Here is a 22,128-nt window from a genome sequence, read left to right as displayed (position 1 = left end):
ATTCTTGCTTTTTCATGAATTTTCAACATGAAAATGGCATATAAGAATAACACAAAAATCTGAAAATTTATGCACATATATCAAAATAATTCATCTAACCTTAAAAAAAATAATTCTAAGCTAATAGGAACTCACTCACTTCAATTAAGCACATATTCATTTTTTAGCCAATTCATCAAACACCTTGTATGCATACTTTTGTGAGTTAAACCACTTTGGTAAAGGGTTATATCAACTCACCTCAATACTCCTTGAGCCAATACGTAGACCCCAGTCCAATTTACACCCGTCAAACAATCGATTCTACAACAACCAATGCATTTTAATCAATTTTAAAGTTTCACACCTAAACATGAAATTTACTGTTGATATTGAGGAAGAAGGGAATTAACTATTCAATTATTACCTGTTACTACTTTAGGATAATTGACAATAGGGAATTTTATACACTTGAGTTCAAGAATAAATGAGTTATAATGAACCCTAGAATTTTCCGTGCGTGAGCAATTCCTGGCTGCCTCTGTTCGTTTTCTATGCCTGGCGTGAATAAACAGAACTTTTGTTCTGTATTGCTTTAAGGCTTTAAGCTTTTGCTTTTTAAGTGACACACGTTTCTTACCCTTTCCAAGGCTTTAAGCCCTTTTATTATTATTATTTTGTCCTTTTGTTTCGTTTTGCCTTAACTAATAATTATTTATACCCACTTTTAAATATTACTAATTATTACTGATATTAAAATTATAAATATTCCCCTAATTGTATATCCAACCCTTAAGTGTGTATATATATATATATATATATATCACTATAGGCAAGATAAAAATAATAGTAATAATAATAATTTAGTTCTATAATTAGCGTATCTTGAAATTTTTATAAATTTGAGGAGTGTTACACCATGAGATTCTTGCGGAACTGGATCGAGAGCGGCAAGCTCGAGTAGCCGAATAGAATTCTAAATCGGCATTGCAAATTTAACAGATTGAGCGTTCTCGCTCATGAAGCAATCAAAAAACGCGATGAGCACTCGAGACAACGTAATGAAGCATTACGAGAAAAGGAAGAATTTTTTGGAACAACGAAAAAAGCGAAAGAATCAATGAGAACTGAGATGGAAACTTCTAGTTCAATGTTAGGTATCTAGCCGACCTAAGTCGTCGCCTTCATCAGAGACCAAACCACCATTAAGCGGGTAAGTGTAAAATGAGGGGAAAATTTGGGTTTAGGGGGGTTAACAATGGTATCCTTTTCTTGACGTTGCTTTTATTATAGACGGGTTGAGAGAGTGCAAGTGCTCAATTGCCAAATTATTAAAATTGGGGACCGACGTGACAAAGTGGGACAAATATAAATGTCATTTAGACTATTCCACCAAAATCGGAAGTTGCAACACAAAAAACCGCACTAAACACCAAATATTTTTTAAAAAAACTATAGCAAATAAGCTGCACGGACACCAGAAATAGATCTAAAATAGCAAAACTTGCAAAAGACTATACCTCCGATTGTAAATATTATTATTTTCAAAGTTTCGTTAAATCAAGTAACTAGAATTTATAATATATTTGATAATTAACCAAAAGTAATTATTTTCCACAATTTAAAATGCCAAAATCGTTAAGGAGTAGTATATTTTAAACATATTTTTAAACATAAGGGACAATGTAGCCTTTCTCCAGCAGAACAAAAAATGACACACTAGTGAACAGTAAACACACACCAGGCCTTGGCGGCTCAAACCACCCTTCCCAACTCCTCTTCCTCCTGCTTCAGCCGAAACAATGCTGGGTTCCAAGACTTTGATATTCAAGAAGCAAAAACGAAAGAGAAAAAATGGGAAGAGCATAAAATCAAAGAAAATTTCAGTTTCCACAAAAGAAGAAAAGGTTACCAAATCACACCAAATAACACCACAAGAAGAAGAAGATGGCGAGGGTTTCAGCTTGAAAGCATCAGCACAATCAGATTCTCATGGAGTTCAGCCACTTGGGAATCTTTATTTCAACCCATCATCTCATAATTCAAGAAATACTGGCCTAGGTAATCTCAAGACTTTAACTGATGAGCTTGTTCTTGATATTTTAGGCCTTTTAGAAGGTACCCATTTAGGTATTTTGTCAAATGTAAGCAAAGGTTTCTATATTTTTTGTAACCATGAACCCCTTTGGAGGAATCTTGTATTAGAGACTTGTAAAGGTGGGTTCTCTTTTAAGGGTTCTTGGAAGTCTACTTTTGTTAGTGCATATAAGCAGCCTTCATTTCCAGTTTTGAGTTCTGGTTTGAAAGTTAGAGACTTTTATTCTGATTACTTGTTTCAGAGTTGGTTATGTGCTAATCTTGAAATGAAACCTGAATGGCTAGAAAAGGATAATATTGTAAGGAGGAGAGGAATCTCTGTGGATGAGTTTGTTATGAATTTTGAGGAACCGAATAAGCCGGTTTTGTTAGAAGGGTGCTTGGAAAGTTGGCCTGCATTGGAGAAATGGAATAGGGATTATTTAGTTGAGGAGTGTGGAGATGTGAAATTTTCAGTTGGGCTGGTGGAAATGAAACTTGAGGACTATTTTAGCTACTCTGATCAAGCGAGGGAAGAAAGGCCATTGTATTTGTTTGATCCAAAGTTTGCGGAGAAAGTTCCTCAGTTAGGAAAGGATTATGATGCCCCTATGTACTTCAACGAGGATTTGTTTAGTGTATTGGGTAGTGAGAGGCCGGATTATAGGTGGATTATAATTGGACCTGCAGGCTCTGGCTCGTCATTCCACATTGATCCGAATTCTACCTCTGCTTGGAATGCGGTAATCAAAGGATCCAAGAAATGGGTGTTGTTTCCACCTGATGTGGTTCCACCCGGGGTTCATCCGAGCCCTGACGGCGCAGAAGTAGCAAGTCCTGTTTCGATAATAGAATGGTTCATGAACTTTTATAATGCAACCAAGAATTGGAAAAAGAGACCTATTGAGTGTGTCTGCAAGGCCGGGGAAGTAATCTTTGTACCTAATGGATGGTGGCATTTGGTCATCAATTTAGAGGATTCAATTGCCATTACCCAGAACTTTGTTAGCAGGTATGCTACTTTTGTCTCTCATATATCCGGCACTTGATATTGTTTTCATGCTTGGTGAGAAATTACCAGTACTACTTTCCATAATGGTATACAATGATTCTGTTTTATAAGGAGATGGACACCAGTGGTAAATAAATGCAAAAGTTCACAATTGATTAAATAGCTGTAACTCCATATCACATATATTCTCAGGTTAATGTTCTATGTTCTGGTTATCCACTTGAGTCATTGTTCTACATAATCTTCATGTAACTAGAACTATCATATGAGAGGAAAGGGTTTATAGTGCTTTTATATCGTGCAGGGAGGGTGTTGTTGGAGATGTAACATAAAAGTCTTCTTGAGTGAACTTTACTTTGAGTAGTAATTTTTTCTTTTATGACCTCACTCTCTTGTCAAGGTTTAGGAAGTGATCAAGAAAGGCAAACCCTGATAAGATGGAATGCTGGTTATTACCATGAAACTCTGAAACACTAAATAGGGAATATATATGCCAATAGTTGGAAGCATGCAGACTAGAAAATGTCTAAAAGATTGAAAATAATTACTTGATCTGTTTGTTTGGAGTAATCTTTTAGAGCATATTTTGCTCTCTCCTACAATCATGGCTTCAAAAGATTTTATGGTGACTCTACGTGTTGATACAAATTCTTCAAGATGCAACGGAGCGTATGGTGTCTTTGCTTTACATCTAATCCTGGCATGTATATTGAGCTTTAAGATTTAGGATAAGCCACTTTTAAGCTGGATATTCTTTTAGTGATAAAAAGAATTATATCTATTAAGCTTTAAGGTGGTTTATCCTAGACAAGCAAACTTTATTGAGTTGTTAAGCTACTTTACATTTTGTGTTTTATCATGGTTTTCTGGAAGCTAATGATGACACATTTTTGTACTTAGAACTATGGGATCGAATGTTTGTTGTGGCCTTTTTTTCAACAAAAGATGTATCTTTAATGTTCTATTCTTTCTCCTTTTTTTTTTTTTTCTTATCCCTTTAACCATAGCCTGATTAATTCCGTTAAACCACAATAGCCTTAGTAGTTGAAGCGTTGTACTCAAACACAGATATGCATAGTCATGCGTAACTGAATTCTGCTTTGCTTCATAAGGAAAGAGTTCTGAAGTTGATGCCAATCTGAGATAGAAAGTTGTATCCTTGGTTTTGCAGCCTTGGTTGTGGGGTTTTTGTTGTGCTATGGATAAGAAGACATCTTCCCTAGATATGTCAAAGTAGTATTAGTTGAGTGCACTTAGTTCGAACATAGCATGAGAATCTTTCAGGGCAACTCTCTCCCTCCACTTGAGTGTCTGTTTAGGATCTCCACCGATATTTTCCGGACGACTCTCTTCCTCCCTTGTGCATCTGTTTAGGATTTCCCCTGAAATTTTCGGGACAACTCTCGCCCTCCCGGTGTGTCTGTTTAGGATCTCCCATGAGTTTGGAGAGGATAACTTGTTTCAAAACTCACCTGGCGAATATTAAAATTCCTTGCTCTGGCCAATATGTATTTTACTATGGATATTTACCAACTGTTATTTCTCTTCTTGCAGAAGGAATTTACTGAATGTTCTGGAATTTCTAAAAAAGCCAAATGCTTGCACTCTTGTGTCGGGAACAAGTGACAGAGTCAATTTGCACGACAAATTTAAGAATGCCATTGAAGCATATCTTCCCGGTACTATTGGTGAGTTGACTCTGAAGGACGAGGAGAAAAAAGCCCAGCAGAAGAAACCTTCCTTCTGGGAATCGGTCACTGATTCAAAAGCAGGCGCTTTCAAATTTTCTTTTTGATGAAAGGCCAGTGATGAAATCTTCACCAGTTAGTTTCCAGGCAGTAGACTTTTACTAATCTTTTGCGCCAACAAATGAAGCTGCATGATCAAACTCAGTCATTCTTTACTTGACAAGAGGGATTAGTAAGACAGTTATTGACATTTTGGCATCAGTTATTCATCATTTACTGTTGTAAGCTCTGTTCCATTTGCTGTATCAACTACATTTGCTGTCTGATTTGCAGACACAAGGAGCAAAGGAAACCAAAAAAAATCTCTTTTTTTTTTCTTCAGAATTATTTACTAATCTAACTACATCGTGTGTTGTACTAGGGGTGTTCGTCTGTCGGTATGGTATGGTATTTAGACATTTCGGTTCGGTATTTTCGGTATTCGGTTTCTTAAAATGTTATACCAATACCGTACCTAATTAAATTTGGTATGGTTCGGTTTTTCTCCTTTCGGTTTCGGTTAATTCGGTTCGGTAACTCCGGTTTGAATACTAACTAGTGCATAGAGTCATAGCCTATAATATTCTTAATTAAAGTGCTCAAAAGTACAAAACTAAAAATGTTTGTTGACAAAAGTTTTGTTCAAAACTAGCAAATATCAACCTAGAGAGAGAAAATTGTACATAAAAGAATAAATTTGATCATTAGAAATGTATTGTTACTTGCTTAGAGTTAATTGATGAACTTAGAGAATAAAGGAAAGTAAAATTTTAGATTTTTATATTTATGTTATAATTAATAATATGTGTATTGTGTAATATAATATGTATTTTGGTACGGTATCGGTATTTCATATTAAAATACGAAATACCATACCTAATACCAATATTTTTTTAAAACTTAAACCAAATACCATACCGAATACCAAATACCAAATACCAAAATTTTCGATTTCGATATGGTAATTTGGTATTTACCAAATTATGCACAGCCCTATGTTGTACCTATTCTAGAATCAAAAAGCAAAATAAAAGTATAATATCAAAATATAAAAAGTTGAAGAGTTTGTCTGTTATTGCTTTTTAGTTGGTGAATTTCTAATGTTGATAATTTAAGTAACAAATACTCCTATATTAACAGTATGTTGATTGACAATCTTCAATGTTAATGTCAAACAACATCTAATACTAAAATTTGAGACCTTTTCTTTCTTCAATTATTTCATTAATATTTGAATTGACTGATTCAAATGGCAACAGTAAAGACTGAAGCATGAATTCAGTGTCTAACACTAAGCAAAAGACGTTATTAATACTATACGACTAGCTATCTGTGTTACAAAATATTTTACTGAATTTATAGACTATCGAGAGAAATTATTACGAAGTAACAAGTACTTATAAAATTTTCTAACTTGGTTCTATAACCTCTATATTAGAAATCTTAATAGAAAAAGGTGTTAATACATTAAAATATGATATATGATAGATTATACTGTGTCTCAAGTTATATTGCCTATGCTCCTTTTGTTAGTTTTTTACACGAAGAAAACGGAGAAAATGTGGTTTGTGCGGTTCGGTAGTCCCACACCGGAAGAAGGTAAGAAGTAGACAACAGAGATGTGCTATTAAAACGAAGGCCCTTAACCTTGTTAAAGCATACCTTTCTCGGCCTTTTGGGTAAGATTAAGTGTAGTATCTAGTCTTATTAGTTTAATATCGTAAAAATAACACGGTATAGTTAGTTTTTGGATTGGTTATTTAAAAATAGTTAGTGTTTATCAAGTCAATGAAAAATAGTCATTATTTTGTTGAAATAGGAATCAGTTCAGCATAATATTATGTTGGAGTTCAGTGCATTTGCGTATGAATTATAGCATATTATGTTGGATCAGTATACTTTGCTGGCTCCAGTATATTATGCTGTACTAGTATACTTGCCAGAACTTTAGTATATTATGTTGTAGTTCTAGTGTACTTGTGCTGAAATTCTATTATATTATGCTGGAGTTCCAGCATACTTATCTTGGAACTCTGGTATAATACGCTGGAGTTCAAGTATACTTATATACTTATCTTGGAACTCTGATATAATATGCTGGAGTTCAAGTATACTTATGTTGGAGTTCCAACATAATATATTGATGTATTTTTCGGGTTTTGAACAGTATTTTTGCTCAAATTTATCTTTACATGAAAAGTGGCTAAATTTTGATTACTTTTTAAATTGAGCTATTTTTTATAAATCTGGCTATACAACTGACTATTTTTGAATTTCTCCCTAACTGATATGTGGGCCATCGACCCACACGATATTAACTTAATTTTTAAGGGGAAGACTCATTAAGGTAGCTTGCTATCTGGGTCTTCGCGTGTCGTCTTGGCGTTACACTACAGCCCAGGCCTGGCGCACCCCACCAAATCTAGTTTAACATTTTCGGGCTTTTGAGGCCCAATAGTATATAGTGAAACACTTTGTAAACATAATAAGAATTTTTTCCGAGCTCTGTGGCCCAATAAATAGTGAGCCACTTTTTTTCTTTCTTTCGTTAGTGTAAAACCATCACTTATATAATCCGGGAGTGTTTTTTCCAGGTTTTTATTGTTTTCCCTTTGCCACCAAAAAGTAGGAAGTGTGGTTTCAAATTTGCTTCTAAAATATTTAAATGAACAAATTGAACTAGTTTTATGTTGGTTAAATTAATAAGTTTGGTGCATGTAAAGGAGAGAAGTAATAAGAGGCAATACCAATTAATCCTTTCTTAGCCATATTCTTGAATTTGAAATGAGAAGAAAAATAATACTAATAAGCAAGGCCACTTAAATCAGAATAACACAAAGATGTTTGACATACAGTAGAATCGAAGTAAGTTTTTTACCTTAAATTTTGTATTCTTAGTAACTTATACGTCCAAAAATGAAGATACCCGATTTTAGTAATTAAGAAAAGGGCTATGATTCGTAAGTGAGTCGTGGGAAGGGAATACCAAGATTTTAGCTACACAATAAGTAATGTCTCCTCGCTAGTAACAGAATATACAAAGTAGATGCAAGAGCTTCTCGGAAATGATTTCTGTCGTTTTCTTTTTTCTAAGCCTTACTTTGGGCGATCTTTTTTTAGAAGTTTAAATGTTTCAATCTAATACTTTTGAGTTAAATATTATTATTCTATTGTAAGATATGACTGTATTGGTTAAAATTTGGACTAGACTTAATGACTGTAAATGGACGTGGTCGAGGATTAAGTCGACCACGGCATAATGGCAAGTTGTCGTCTCAAGAAAGATTAGTGCCGAGGTCAAGTAAATGGTGTATGAAAGTAATGGTAGGATATATTTAGAAGAGAAAGAAGGAATTCAGCTGTACTTTTTAGGGTTTATTAGGGATCCCTTATAAATAGCAAGAGATAAAGAACAAAAGGGGAATCTTTACTTTTTTGATAAGAGCACAATATAAAGGGTTGACTGCAAAGAATACACAAAAAGCTTGTCTTGTCCACTGATTACATTGTTCGATATACTCTTTTTGTTTACATGATCCAAAGATTCCTTGTCCATCTTCACTTTCTATTATTCCACATTGTTGTCAGGAAAGAGAATCATCCAAGTCATCTAACATTTGGGTGATAAGTTCCTTCTTATTACATTTATTGTCATTATTAATATTTTTTATTGCATGCTTTTATTACCATATTCATTGACAATCATTGAGCATTTGTAGTTGATATACAACACTTTCGGATTCAACCCTACATCATCGATACATCTAAACGTTAGATCTAGCAGTTATTATATTTAATTAGGATTCACCCTCTATTCTCTCATTAATTCGTTTTAAGAAAAGGTTAAGCATTTTTTTGGTAAAACAATTTGGCGCCGTCTGTGGGAAGTTTCTAGTTAAAATTTTAATTCCTTCTAGATTAAAAAAATATCCATCTTTTTCTCGTTTGCACGAACTAACAATGACATGAAAAGGAGATGAAAAACTAAAAGCAGTAGTGGACTCACTGCCAACCGATTGAACACCATCAACGAGGTTGACAGAAGAAGACGAGGAGAATGTGACGCCGAGTGCTACATCCAGGTGGAGAGACTCACCTCTCCCTCATGGAAGTGTAACCGCTTTACGCGAAAGGGGAGCCTCCACGTCCATAACTGAGGAAGCGCCACGAGTAATAAAAAAACTATTGGAGACGTGCTTGACAAGTACTATAACAACATACTCAAAAAACCCGTTCAAGGGGCGAGTAGAAGCGTCGCATGAGCGGATACCACATCAACCGCCAACGAGCAACTTGCTCGCGCTCCTCTCCCAACAAGTAACACTCACACCGTTGTTGGTGCAGGTAATGCCACACTTGCGGCCATTCTGAAGAAAATGGAAGAAATGGAGAACGAGAATAAAACGTTCCGTGACCAAATGAGAGAGCATCAAAAAAGGGTTGATAAGATACCGGGCGCCCCAAAACTGCTACTAAAATGGGACGTCGGTCGGTTCGTCGAACAATAGTACAACGAGGAGGCAATCCCACATGCCATACCCAAAACCTTCAAAATGCCACCATATTTAAAGATATACAATGGCACAACAAACCCCGAAGATCACATCATTCATTACGTCACAACACTGAAAGGCAACGACCTCTCAAAAGAGCAGGTACCATCAATGTTGCTGAAGAAGTTCGGAGAAACCCTAACAGGGGGAGCCTTAACTTGGTACTCGTAATTACCAGTATGATCTATAACAACGTTCGAAGAAATGGCCGACAAGTTCGTCACCGCCCATATCGCGGCTAAGAAGGCGGAGGCCAGGGTGAATGATATATTCGCCGTCAGACAATTGCTTGGCGAGGGACTCAAGGACTTCCTCGCTAGAAGATGCAGCAGAGTAAGAATGAGCTTGCCTAATGTATCAGAAGGGATGAGGTGACAACTTTCCAAAATTGGTTGAACAGGAATGGGTCAAGGGTGACCATAAAGTTGTTGAGCAGACTTATGAAATACCTTCCCACCACTTGCGAAGAAATTCACAATGCCTACTGCGCCGAGGTGAGAGCAGACGAGGATGACCTCAACGGTCCAACCCAACGGCTAACGTCAATCCAAACGGAGTCGAGGAAAGACCGCCGTAATGATGGCTGAAGAGACCAGTTTGGCCCACGCCCCAACCAGGACAGGCACCAACAATATGTCAGAACGGCCATCCCACCCTCTCCTCTCCATCTCGAAGGGCCGTCCAGGCCACATATAGGGACCCAGCGAAACGAAAGAGGCATGCCTCCACTCTTATCTGCTCACAATTTTTGTGTTTCCCCTTCAGAAATAGTGTACACACTAGAGAAGCTTGGCCCCAAAGTGAAGTGGCCACAAAGGATGAAGTCCGACTCAAGTACTAGAAAGTCGAACGCCCTCTGTGAGTTTCATCAGGATCGAGGTCACAAGACTGAAGAATGCATAGCCCTACGGCAAGAAGTGGTGAACATGCTTCACCAAGGACACCTAAGGGAGCTGACGAGCGACCGAGGAAGAGCCAATTTCGGCCGTGGATGAGAGCAAAACCAGGGCCTTCCAAAGCCACCCTTCTCCTCCTACACCATCCAAATGATCATCGGCGGAGGTGATGAAATAGCAATCAATCATGTGAAGTTCACCACCACACATAAACTGAAGCGGTCGATCACCCATAAATGGTATGATGATCTCGAAGACAGTATCATCTTCGATAAGTCAGATACCCATGATTTGACCTTTCCTCACTTTGACGCTCTTGCCATTACTTTACGTATTTCAGATACTGATATAAAAAGAATAATGGTAGATGACGGAAGCGGCACGTGACCCTCGAGTTCTTGCACAAATGGGGCTTGAGGACAAGATAGTATCACGCTGCATAATGCTAACAGGTTTTAGCAATGTAGTTGAGCGAACCTCAGGAGAGATAACGCTGCCCGTTATGGCCGGGGGAGTCACCCTAGAGACAACGAATGTCATGAACCAGGACACAGCTTACAACGCCATAATAGGGCAACCCTGGATACACGCCATGAGAGCCATCCCGTCCAACTTATATCAAGTAATCAAGCTTCCTACTCCGTGGGGAAAATTCAGCATCCAAGGCGAACAACGCACAACCTAAGAATGCTACCGCATCGCCCAAGATTGTACATACACTCAACAACTAAAGGTAATAGGCTCGGAATCATAGCAATTATCGAAGTCAGGGCCCAAACTCGGCAAACAAAAAGACGTCATCAAGGATCCCGACATCGTGGATGCCACAGGGTCAACGGTAGAAGACCTCGACCCTGTCCAAATAGACGACATCGACCACAACAAAAAGGCTTACATCGGCCATAAACTCTCAGAACCAGGTAAATTTCATAAGTTTTTAATTGACAATGCCGATCTGTTTGCTTTATCCCACGCAGGTATGCCAAGTATCCCAAGAGACATTGCCATGCACAAGTTGAATGTTGAACCACTCTACCCGCCATTGCGACAAGTAAGAAGAAAACTCAACGCCGTAATCAACGAGGCTGTCAGTGATGAGGTGGATAAACTACTCACTAACAGCTCCACCCGAGAATCGAAATACCCCCTATGGGTCGCCAATGTAATCATGGTGAAAACGAAAAATGGAAAGGGGCGGATGTGCGTGTATTTCACGGACCTAAAAAAGGCCTGCCCGAAAGACTCCTTTCCGTTGCCTCACATTGATTAACTCATCGACGCAACGACAGTGCACGAGTTATTAAGCTTTTTGGACACCTACTCAGGTTACAACCAAATCCTCATGGAGGAGGAGGACCAGGAAAAGACCACTTTCATCACCCATCAAGGGACGTACTGCTACAGAGTCATGCCATTCGGGATGAAAAACACAGGGGCGATTATCAAAGGTTGGTCACCAAGATGTTCAAGGACCAACTCGGCAAAACAATAGAAGTTTACATAGACGATATGTTGGTCAAATAAGAAAGGAAGGAAGACAACATCGACCACTTGAAGGAAGCCTTCAGTATTCTAAGGCAATACGGTATGAAGCTAAACCCTGAAAAGTGTGCATTCGGCGTAACCTCGAGCAAGTTACTCAGCTTTTTGGTGTCACAAAAAGGCATCGAGGTCAACCCCGACCAGATCAAAGCCATCGAGGAAATACCCGAAGTATTGACCAGCAAGAAACATGTACAAAAACTGACAGGTCGTATAGCTACCCTATCGAGGTTAATCTCATGATCCTCTGACAGATGCCACAAATTCTTCAACATGCTTAAAAAGGACAACGGTCTCCAATAGAATTCAGAATGCATCGATGCCTTAAGAGAACTAAAGGCATACTTGTCCTCGCCCCTGCTACTCGCTAAAGCAGAACCCCGCGAGCGCCTCCTGATATACTTGGTCGTATCAGAGGTCGCAATAAGTGCTGTACTGGTCCGTGAAAACAAAGGTATGTAATCTCCAATCTGTTACATTAGCAAAACCCTGGTCGACATCGAAAAAAGTACCCCCACCTCGAAAAATTGGCCTTTGCATTAGTCATAGCTTCACGAAAGCTTAGACCCTATTTTCAATACCACCACATATCGGTAGTCACGACCTTCCCCCTAGGGAGCATCCTACATAAACTCGAGCTGTCAGGGAGATTGGCCAAGTGGGCCATAGAATTGAGCGAGCACGATATAACTTATCAGCCGCGAACAACGACAAAATCGCAGGTACTCGCCGACTTCGTCGCCGATTTTAGTTCCAAAATAATGCTCGAGGTCGAGCAGGAAACTTTTCGTGCCTCTCCCAGGTTACCCGACCTATGGGTCCTATACACCGATGGCACCTCCAACGCGTCAAGATCTGGACTGGGACTCGTACTCGAGGTCCCAACAGGCAGAATTTATCCATCAATCCATACGGTACCCCGATATGACTAACAATGAGGCCGAGTACGAGGTCGTAATTGCAGGACTTAAGCTAGATCTCAAGTACGAAGCACGGCGAGTCGTCCCCCAATGTGACTCACAACTCGTTGTCAACCAAGTCACAGGGACTTTCCAAATCAAAGAGCAGAGGCTACAAAAGTACAAGGTAGAAATTCATAAACTACTGCCGGAATTCGACGAATGTCAACTCGACCAGATATCTCGAGCACAAAACATTGAGGCAGATGGCCTCACCAAGTTAGCAACAGCCACCAAAAACATTACAAAAGAAAACGTGATTACCCTCCTCCACTCGTCAATAGACCAACTTGAGGTACACTATGTAAATTTAACTTGGGACTGGCGGAACCGTATAACATATTTGCATAAGGGAATACGCCCATCAGACAATAAAGAAGCCAAAAAGCTTCGAATGCAGCCACCCAGATACAACATCATAAACCATAACCTATACAAAAGAACATTTGGCGGCCCTTTGGCGAAATGCCTAGGGCCAAACCAAACAAGAGGTATCCTCAATTAAGTATACGGAGGCCACTGCGGTGCCCATACCGGCAACCGAGCCCTTGTTAGATGCCTCATACAAGCAAGCTATTATTGGCCCACCATGAAAAAGGAAATTGCCGACTTCGTCAAGAAGTGCAAGCAGTGCCAGAAATATGCTCCTATGATACACCAAGCAAGCGAGCACCTATCAAAAGAATAACGTCTACGCCATATCATCCAATGGGGAGTGGACATCGTCGGACCATGTGGGTAGAAGCAGGTGCATTCTCCCAAATATGCGTACAAGAAGTTATCACGTTCATATGGGGGAACATCATATGCCCGCTTTGGCATCCCCAAAGAAATTAGTTGTGACAACGAACCCCAATTCACCGAAAAAAAGATTGCCGAATTCTTCGAGAAATAGCACATCAAGTGAATACTCTCCATGCCATATCACCCTGCAGGCAACGACCAAACCGAATCCTCCAATAAGACAATACTAAACATCTTGAAGAAGCAGCTTGAGGACGCCAAGGGACTATGGCCGGAATTGCTACCGGAAGTGTTATGGGCATACCACACCACGCCAAAAACAAGCACAGGAGAAACACCATATTTACTAGTTTATGAAACTGATGCCATGATACCAGTCGAGGTCGGGGAATCAAGTTTGAGATACTCCAATGAGAGCAGACCTAGCAATGACGAGAATAGGAAACAAGACCTCGACGAAGAGGATGAGTGAAGAGACATGGCTTACATTAGAATGATAGCCCAAAAACAACAAGCAAAACGGTATTACAACAAAAGGGCAAAAGTACGACTACTCAAAGTCAGGGACTATGTAATCAAAGCCAAAATACAGGCGAGCAAAGACCCAAGAGAAGGTAAACTAGGAACCAATTGGGACCGGCCATACAAAATCACGACAACAGCAAACAAAGGATCATTTCAACTAGAACAATGGAGGAAAAACTACTACCAAACAATTGGAACGTCGCCCACCTCAAATACTTCAACTTCTGAGAACGGACGCCCTCCAAGTTATACTCGTTTTCCCTCACCCGGGTTTTATCCCAATTGGGTTTTATTGGGGAAAATTTAACGAGGCGACGAAGGGTATGCCTCGAAGTTCAAGTGTAATTCATCTCCCCGCCTGTCGACTACTTCTCCAGGACGAACGATGAAGAGACTAGGTAGACTGAAACTTCTCAAATGTATGTATGGAACAAACAGAAACATGTAATACTCTCCAATTAATTAAATAAACAAAGCAGCATGCAGTGTATTTGCACAACTCTACCAAGTCATTTTATATTCTACATTCTACCTCGTTCGAATTATTTTACATTCGACCTCGCTCGAATTACTTTACATTTGACTCGATCGAATTACTCAATATTCGACTCAATCAAATTATCTTACATTCGACTTAATCGAATTATTTTACATTTGACTCGCTCGAATTACTCGACATTCGACTCAGTCGAATTATCTTACATTCGACTCGCTCGAATTACTCGACATTCGACCTCGCTTGAATTACTTTGTATACGACCTCGCTCGAATTATTTTACCTTCGACCTCGCTCGAATTATTTAATTTTCGACCTCATCAAACCTTGACCATATTCGAGCTAATTAATACTCGGCCTCAAGTCGGTCTATGTTCGACTCCACCAAAATTAACATCACATACAAATGGCCAAAAAATCAGGGACTGGAATTGAAAAAGCTTCAAGAAATCGGAAGTGGAGATCGGAGAAGAAGATCAAAGAAGAACAATATGCATACGGAATGAGAAATGCTGAAAACTTTCAAAAATTAAGCCCTCCTCATCTATTTATAGGGTTGGGTGACACCAGAATCGAGGCAAAATACCATCAATGGCACCAAAATCGAAGCAACAAAAGCACAGACATTGCATTGAGAAGACACGTAATGATGGCGCGTGTGGCCATGACGTCATCCTACGTTAACCACACCAACTGCAGCCCCGCTGGCATGCCATCTTTTCGACCTCGGCCGATTCGATTCAATCAACACGACCAAATTTCTTCTGAAAGGTTGCAGACCGGATCCGCTCATCGAGGACGTCCAAGATCACGACCTCAACAAGCGGAGAGACTAATTGTATTGGTCAAAATTTGGACCTGATTTAATGACTGCAAATGGATGTGGTTGAGGATTAAGTCGACCACGGCATAATGGCAAGGAGTCGTCTCAAGAGAGATTAGTGCCGAGGTCAAGTAAAGGGTGTATGAAAGTAACAGTATGATATGTTTAGAAGAGAAAGAAGGTATATCCCATTGAATATTCCTTCAATTGTGCTTTTTAGGGTTTCTTAGGAAATTCCCTATAAACATGAAGAGATAAAGAACAAAAGTGGGATCTTCACTTTTCTGATTAGAGCGCATTGTAAAGGGTTGACTACAAAGAATACGCAAAAAGTTTGTCTTGTCCACTGATTACATTGTTCGATATACTCTTTTTGGTTACATGATCTAAAGATTCCTTGTTCATCTTCACTTTCTATTATTCTACGTTGTTATACCCCATTTTAACATGGGTCAAATTAGAGTATAACCTATTGGAGAAAAACAAAGGTTTAATTAGTTCCCCAGCAACGACGCCAAAATTTGATCACGCCCAACAATGCCTTATAAAAAGGACTAAGCTGTCGTGCAAATATAATCTAATTTACAAGCCCGGAGTTGAATCTCACAGAGAACCAAGGCTTAGCTACAACTGTTCAATATTGCTAAGAAGACAAGCTCGAACAATTCCTAAGTAACAAATATTATTATTCTTATATCTAATTAACTAAATAATTAAAGCAGTAGATTAACAACTAAAGATACTACAGGTTGGAGAAAAAATTAAGGAGGTCGAGAGTTATGATTTCCCCAATTGTCGGAATCGTTCCCGATATGTTTTCTATAAATTTGCCTAAGTCTTCTCTATCGATCATGAGCACTATGACTGTCGTAACTCTCTTCCGAGTAATTACAATAATATACTAGACATATTCTCCCGAATTACGCTAGCTAACGTTAATTGCAGCTCACTTAGATCGCACCCAAGGTTTCATTATCCCTAATCCCACCTTTAAACCCTTCGTATTGATCCCTCATGTACGTTAGGAGTGATGATATTCAACAACTACCTAAATATACACTCTCTCCCGAGTAATGCACACTAAATAGGAACAACTAGTTGAGGGCCCTTCAATCAACAACAATAAGCATATAGTTGAACAAATAGAGATAATACGATGGCAAATCTATATTAACATAATGAGAAAATTATCCTTCAACAAGTTCCATCAAAACCCTAGATAACAAATTAGTTATTCATAATAGTATGCATAACTACAATACTAGAATTCATGACTAATAATGAAAATAGGAAGAAGGAAGTGAAAAACTCGTAAAAGAATTCTCCGCCTTGCTTCTAGTGTGTTCTTGCCTCCTTAGGTTGAATCTCCGGTCTCCATGATAGTTTCTGTGCTATTCCTAGGTCTAAAGTGTGTCCAGAGAATGTCCAACTTCTCAAAATAACATTTTTACATGTATTTATACCAAGTAGGGTCGGGCCTAGATGAAAATAACTTCTCCCGCGCAAAATAGGACACTCACTCTGTAAAATTTGCACTACCGCACCGCATGGGGCGACGCACCATGCAGGGCAACAGTGGAAAAGCTCAGATTGCTAATTCTGACAGGCTGCAGAAAATTTCCACAGGCGCGCCGCACCTCGCGCCGCACCACGCGCTGCGGTTTTAGGAATTTGCAAAAATGCAAAACATGAAAGTTGTAGACCTTTCAAATATCTTTCCAACAATATATTGTGGATCGCAAACGGAGTTCTGAGTGAAATATTATGTGCATTTTACTAGACAATGCACCGTATGCCTGCTCGATTCTTTGTTTCGTTCTTAACTATCATTCGCCGATTCCCGAACACGACCTTGGCTTGATTCCTTGGGCTTTTTCTCAGACTTCAAAGCTCCAAATCACTTGAATTCATTCCATAATATCTACATAGCTCGAAATCACTCCTACAAGGCATAAAATACACAATTAGTGCAAAACACCAGCGATTAAAGTTCAAACTCAATTAAAGTGCAGTAAATTAGAGTGTAATAAGCGACTCAAATACGTAATTATAGCCTATCATCATCCATCCTTTCCTTGGTTGTACAAGTCCTTTTTCTTTCAATCTCTCAAATATGCTTGTCAATGACTCTTTCAGAGGGATAAAAGTGCAAAATTTCAGGTTCTCTAATTGACGATAGCTAGATTGTGCTTGATGAGCTGGATGTTGAATGCTTTGCTGAGTAGCCTGGAGTTGTATATGAGTTTGTGTCAGTAGGCTATTTTGTTGAGATTGTGGCTGATAAGCGGGCATGCGAGCCGAATCTATCTTCCTCTTTTTGCCATGTAAATTCTCGAATGCCTCGCCTTGGGAAGTGGCTTGTAATTTTGAATTATCAACAATTCTTCCTGCTCAAATGCTTGCTTCTATCAGTTTTCCAACTCTAATCAAATCCGATAAGTCACGTAGTCGAGCACATAGCAACTTTTCATAATATATGCCTTTTTGCATTTCGATGAAGGTGGAAATCAACTCATTCTTGGGCAATTGAGGGCGTATTTTTGAAGCTTCCAATCTCCATCGCATAGCATATTCTGGAAAAGACTCGTGTTGGTGTCACGACCCTGATTTCCCACCCTCGGGAGTCGTGATGACGCCTACTAATGTGAGCTAGGCAAGCCAATTATTAGAACAATTTACCATTTTTACCCATTTTATATTCTTTAACAATTATGAAGTAATAACATTTGAACAACGAAATTTAACATAAGCGGAAGAAAAGCAATAAGCTATCTGAACATAAATCCAATACAACTATTTGAACCTCGACCACCCAGATGAGGCTAGGACCAGACTACCAAATAAACTTGTGCAATTCAACTATATACAGCGGAAAAGAAGAACAGTAATATACAGTCAAGTATGGGAGGGGTAACATGCTGCGGGGGAGCTATCAATATAGAATAGACAGATAACAGGTAATTGAAAGAAACAACATATCTCAGATATCAATAAAGAATTAGAAACCAATAAGTGCACGACATCACCCTTCATGCTTTTACTCTCGTCCTCACCAAAGCAATCAAGTAATGAAAATATGCACGACATCACCCTTCGTGCTTTTACTCTCGTCCTTACCATATAATTAATATAATCGGCATGGAATGGTACATCGTGTGGCACGACATCACCCTTCGTGCTTCACACTCTTTCCTCACAAATCATACACGACATCACCCTTCATACTTTAACACTCTCTCACCAAAACAATACATGGCGTCACCCTTCGTGCTTTAACACTCTTTCTTACCCAAACAACAATCAGAAATAATAGAGCAAGGGAATAACTAAAATTACAATAAGAATCCCGGCAAGGGAACAACAGTTCAACAATCAAGTCTCGGCAAGGGAATAACATCAAAAGAAGCATCAACATCCCGGCTAGAGAGATAACATCAAAAACAACAAATTCCCGGCAAGGGAGATAATATAATGATTCTCTTCTCTTTTTCACTTTTACTTCACAACTCACTTCACAACTTTGAGTCAATGCTCTAAAAGGTTCAATTTCCACTTATATTTTCACATTTCATTGTACAACTTGATCCAGCGCTCCTCAATGATCAAATGTCACAATTACTTCCACAAACTTTGCCCAATAATAGAAATCATCATCAAAGCATGAATAATACAACGAAGCCATAATAATCACAATATAAGACTCACGGTCATGCTTGACACCAACGTATAGATACTCGTCACCATGCCTATACGTCGTACTCGACAAATACCACATAGCAAATAGGACTCGACTCCTAATCCCTCAAGCTAAGGTTAGACCAAACACTTACCTCGAACTTCCACGACCAACTCAAGCCTCAAACACCGCTTTTCCTTTTGAATTTGGCTCCAAATCAATTGTATCTAGACATAATCGACTTAATAACATCAATAAACGCTAAACAAATGCAATTCCAATGCTTAATTACAGATTTCCTATCATTCTTCCCAAAAGTCAAAAATCGACCCCGGGCCCGCTTGGTCAAAACATGAGGTTCGGACCAAAACCCGATCACCTATTCACCCACGAGCCCGAATATGTAATTAGTTTCGAAATCCGACCCTAAAACGAGGTTTAAATTCCATTTATACAAAAAGCCCTAGCTCTACCCAATTCTCTAATTTTTCTACCTTTAAGAACATGATTTAGGCCTAGAATTCTAATAGGTTTTAATGGAAATTGAAGAAAATGAGTCTAAGATTACATACCTATGAATTTGTGGTGAAGTTCTCTTTCAAAAATGCCCAATTTGGGGCTTGGAAGAAGAAGTTATGAAATTTGGGTTTAATCCCGTATGTGTTCTGTTCTGTTTAAATGACCGGGCAAATTTGGCCTCTGTGATCGCGGGCAAGGGAATGCGATCGCATAGGGTAAAGGGAACTGGGCATTGCGATCGTGGAGTAGGCTATGCGATCACATAGAGGAAAATGGATTCCCTTCCCAGGCTTGGTCTAACACATTGCGATTGCGGAAGAAACAATGCAATCGCATAGAACAATTTGTGATTTCCCAGAATTTACTCTATGCGATCACGGAGGGACCTATGCGATCGCATAGTACAAAAATGGACCCCTGAAATTTAAACTATGCGATCGCGAACCTTCCTATGCGATCACATAGCACAAACACCTGGACACCAACAGACAGCAAATTCTGCAACTTTTCCTAAGTTCAAAAACCTCCCGAGACCTATCCGAAACTCACCCGAGCCCTCGGGGCTCCAAACCAAACATGCACACTACCTCAAAAATACCCTACGGACTTACTCGTGCATTCAAATCACTAAAATAACATCAACAACTATGAATTTAGCATTAAAATCATGAAATTTCTCAAGAACTTCAAATTTTCCATTTTTTTCAAAAAAGATCCGATTCACGTCGTTTCAAGTCCGTTTCTTACCAAATTTCACAGACTTATCTTAAATCACATATAAGACCTGTACCGGGCGCCGGAACCAAAATACGGGCCCGATACCATCACGTTTTAATCACAATTCATTTCCAAATCTCATAAATAATTCATTTCTTGGGCTTGGGACCTCGGAATTTGATTTCGGCATACGCCCAAGTCCCATATTTTCCTACGGACCCTCCGGGACCATCAAATCACTGGTCCGGATCTGTTTACCCAAAATATTGACCGAAGTCAACTTAAATCATTTTATAGTCAAAATTTATTATTTTTCACAGATTTTCACATAATGGTTTTATGGCTACGCGCCCGGACTGTGCACGCAAATCAAGGTGATGTTGAAAGAGGTTTTTAAGGCCTCAGAACGTAAAATTTATTTTTTAAAACATTCTCCACCTCTAAAATAACCGTTCGTCCTCGAACGGACAGAAGAAGGAAGTACCTGATTCGGGGAAAAGATGGGGATAACGGCTCCGCATATTGGACTCAGACTCCCAGGTCGATGCCTCATCGGGTTGACCTCTCCACTGTACACGAACAGAAGGAAAACTCTTCGATCTCAACTGACAAACCTACCGGTCTAGAATAGCTACCGGCTCCTCCTCATAAGACAAGTCCTTGTCCAACTGGACAGTGCTGAAATCTAACATGTGGGATGGATCGCCGTGATACTTCCGAAGCATGGACACATGAAACACTGGATGCACGACTAATAAGCTCGGCGACAACGCAAGTTTATAAGCCACATCTCCCACTCGATCAAGAATATCAAACGGGCCAATGAACCTAGGGCTAAGCTTGCCCTTATTCCCAAATCTCATCACGCCCTTCATAGGCAACACTCGAAGCAATACCCGCTCACCGACCATGAATGCCAAATCACGAACCTTGCTGTCGGCATAACTCTTTTACCGGGATTGAGCTGTACAAAGCCTATCCTAAATAATCCTGACCTTGTCCAAGGCATCCTGAACCATATCCATACCCAACAACCGAGCCTCTCCTGGCTCAAACCATCCAACTGGCGACCGACATCGCCTACCATACAAAGCCTCATAAGGAGCCATCTAGATACTCGACTGGTAGCTGTTGTTGTAGGCAAACTCCGCTAAAGGCAAAACTGATCCCACGAGCCTCCAAAGTCAATGACACAAGCTCAGAGCATATCCTCCAAAATCTGAATGGTCCGCTCGGACTGCCCGTCCGTCTGAGGATAAAACGTTGTGTTCAACTCAACCCGTGTGCCCAACTCTTGCTGAACTGCTCTCCAGAAATGGGAGGTAAACTGCGTACCTCAGTCCGAAATGATAGACCCAGGCACACCATGAAGGCGAACTATCTCCCGGATATAGATCTCAGCTAACCTCTCGAAAGAATAGGAGACTGCCACATGAATGAAATGTGCTGACTTGGTCAGCCTATCAACAATAACCCACACTGCGTCGAAATTCCTCTGAGTCCGTGGGAGCCCAACAACAAAGTCCATAGTGATACGCTCCCACTTCCACTCAAGAATCTCGATCTTTTGAAATGAACCACCAGACCTCTGATGCTCGTACTTAACCTGTTGACAATTCAAACACTAAGCCACATACGCAACGATATCCTTCTTCATTCTTCTCCACCAATAATGCTGCCGCAGATCCTGATACATCTTAGCGGCGCCTAGATGAATGGAGTACCGGGAACTATGGGCCTCCTCTAAAATCAACTCTCGAAGCCCATCCACATTAGGCACACAAACTCGACCCTGCAACCTCAAAACTCCATCATCTCCTAAGGTGACCTACTTGGCACCTCCATGTTGCACCGTGTCTCTAAGGACACACAAATGAGGATCAT

At 39.6% G+C, this 22,128-nt stretch overlaps 1 protein-coding gene and 2 pseudogenes across 1 annotated transcript; all 3 read left to right on the top strand.

Annotated features, from left to right (window-relative positions):
* The first annotated feature begins 1,648 nt into the window (after positions 1-1,648).
* LOC107817863 (arginine-specific demethylase JMJ22-like) lies at positions 1,649-5,139 on the top strand. Its single transcript, XM_016643755.2, has 2 exons — positions 1,649-3,067; positions 4,622-5,139. The coding sequence occupies exons 1-2, from the start codon at positions 1,782-1,784 to the stop codon at positions 4,860-4,862; spliced, it is 1,527 nt and encodes a 508-aa protein (XP_016499241.1). The 5' UTR covers positions 1,649-1,781; the 3' UTR covers positions 4,863-5,139.
* A 1,313-nt stretch (positions 5,140-6,452) lies between these two features.
* On the top strand, positions 6,453-6,559 carry LOC142181403 (U2 spliceosomal RNA; annotated as a pseudogene).
* Positions 6,560-7,066: 507 nt separating this feature from the next.
* On the top strand, positions 7,067-7,211 carry LOC142181406 (U2 spliceosomal RNA; annotated as a pseudogene).
* Positions 7,212-22,128: the final 14,917 nt, after the last annotated feature.

This window comes from Nicotiana tabacum, chromosome 5, assembly GCF_000715075.1.
Source record: "Nicotiana tabacum cultivar K326 chromosome 5, ASM71507v2, whole genome shotgun sequence".
Lineage (NCBI taxonomy): Eukaryota > Viridiplantae > Streptophyta > Magnoliopsida > Solanales > Solanaceae > Nicotiana > Nicotiana tabacum.
Note: the sequence above shows the minus strand (reverse complement) of the source record. Positions and strands in the feature narration are given on the sequence as shown.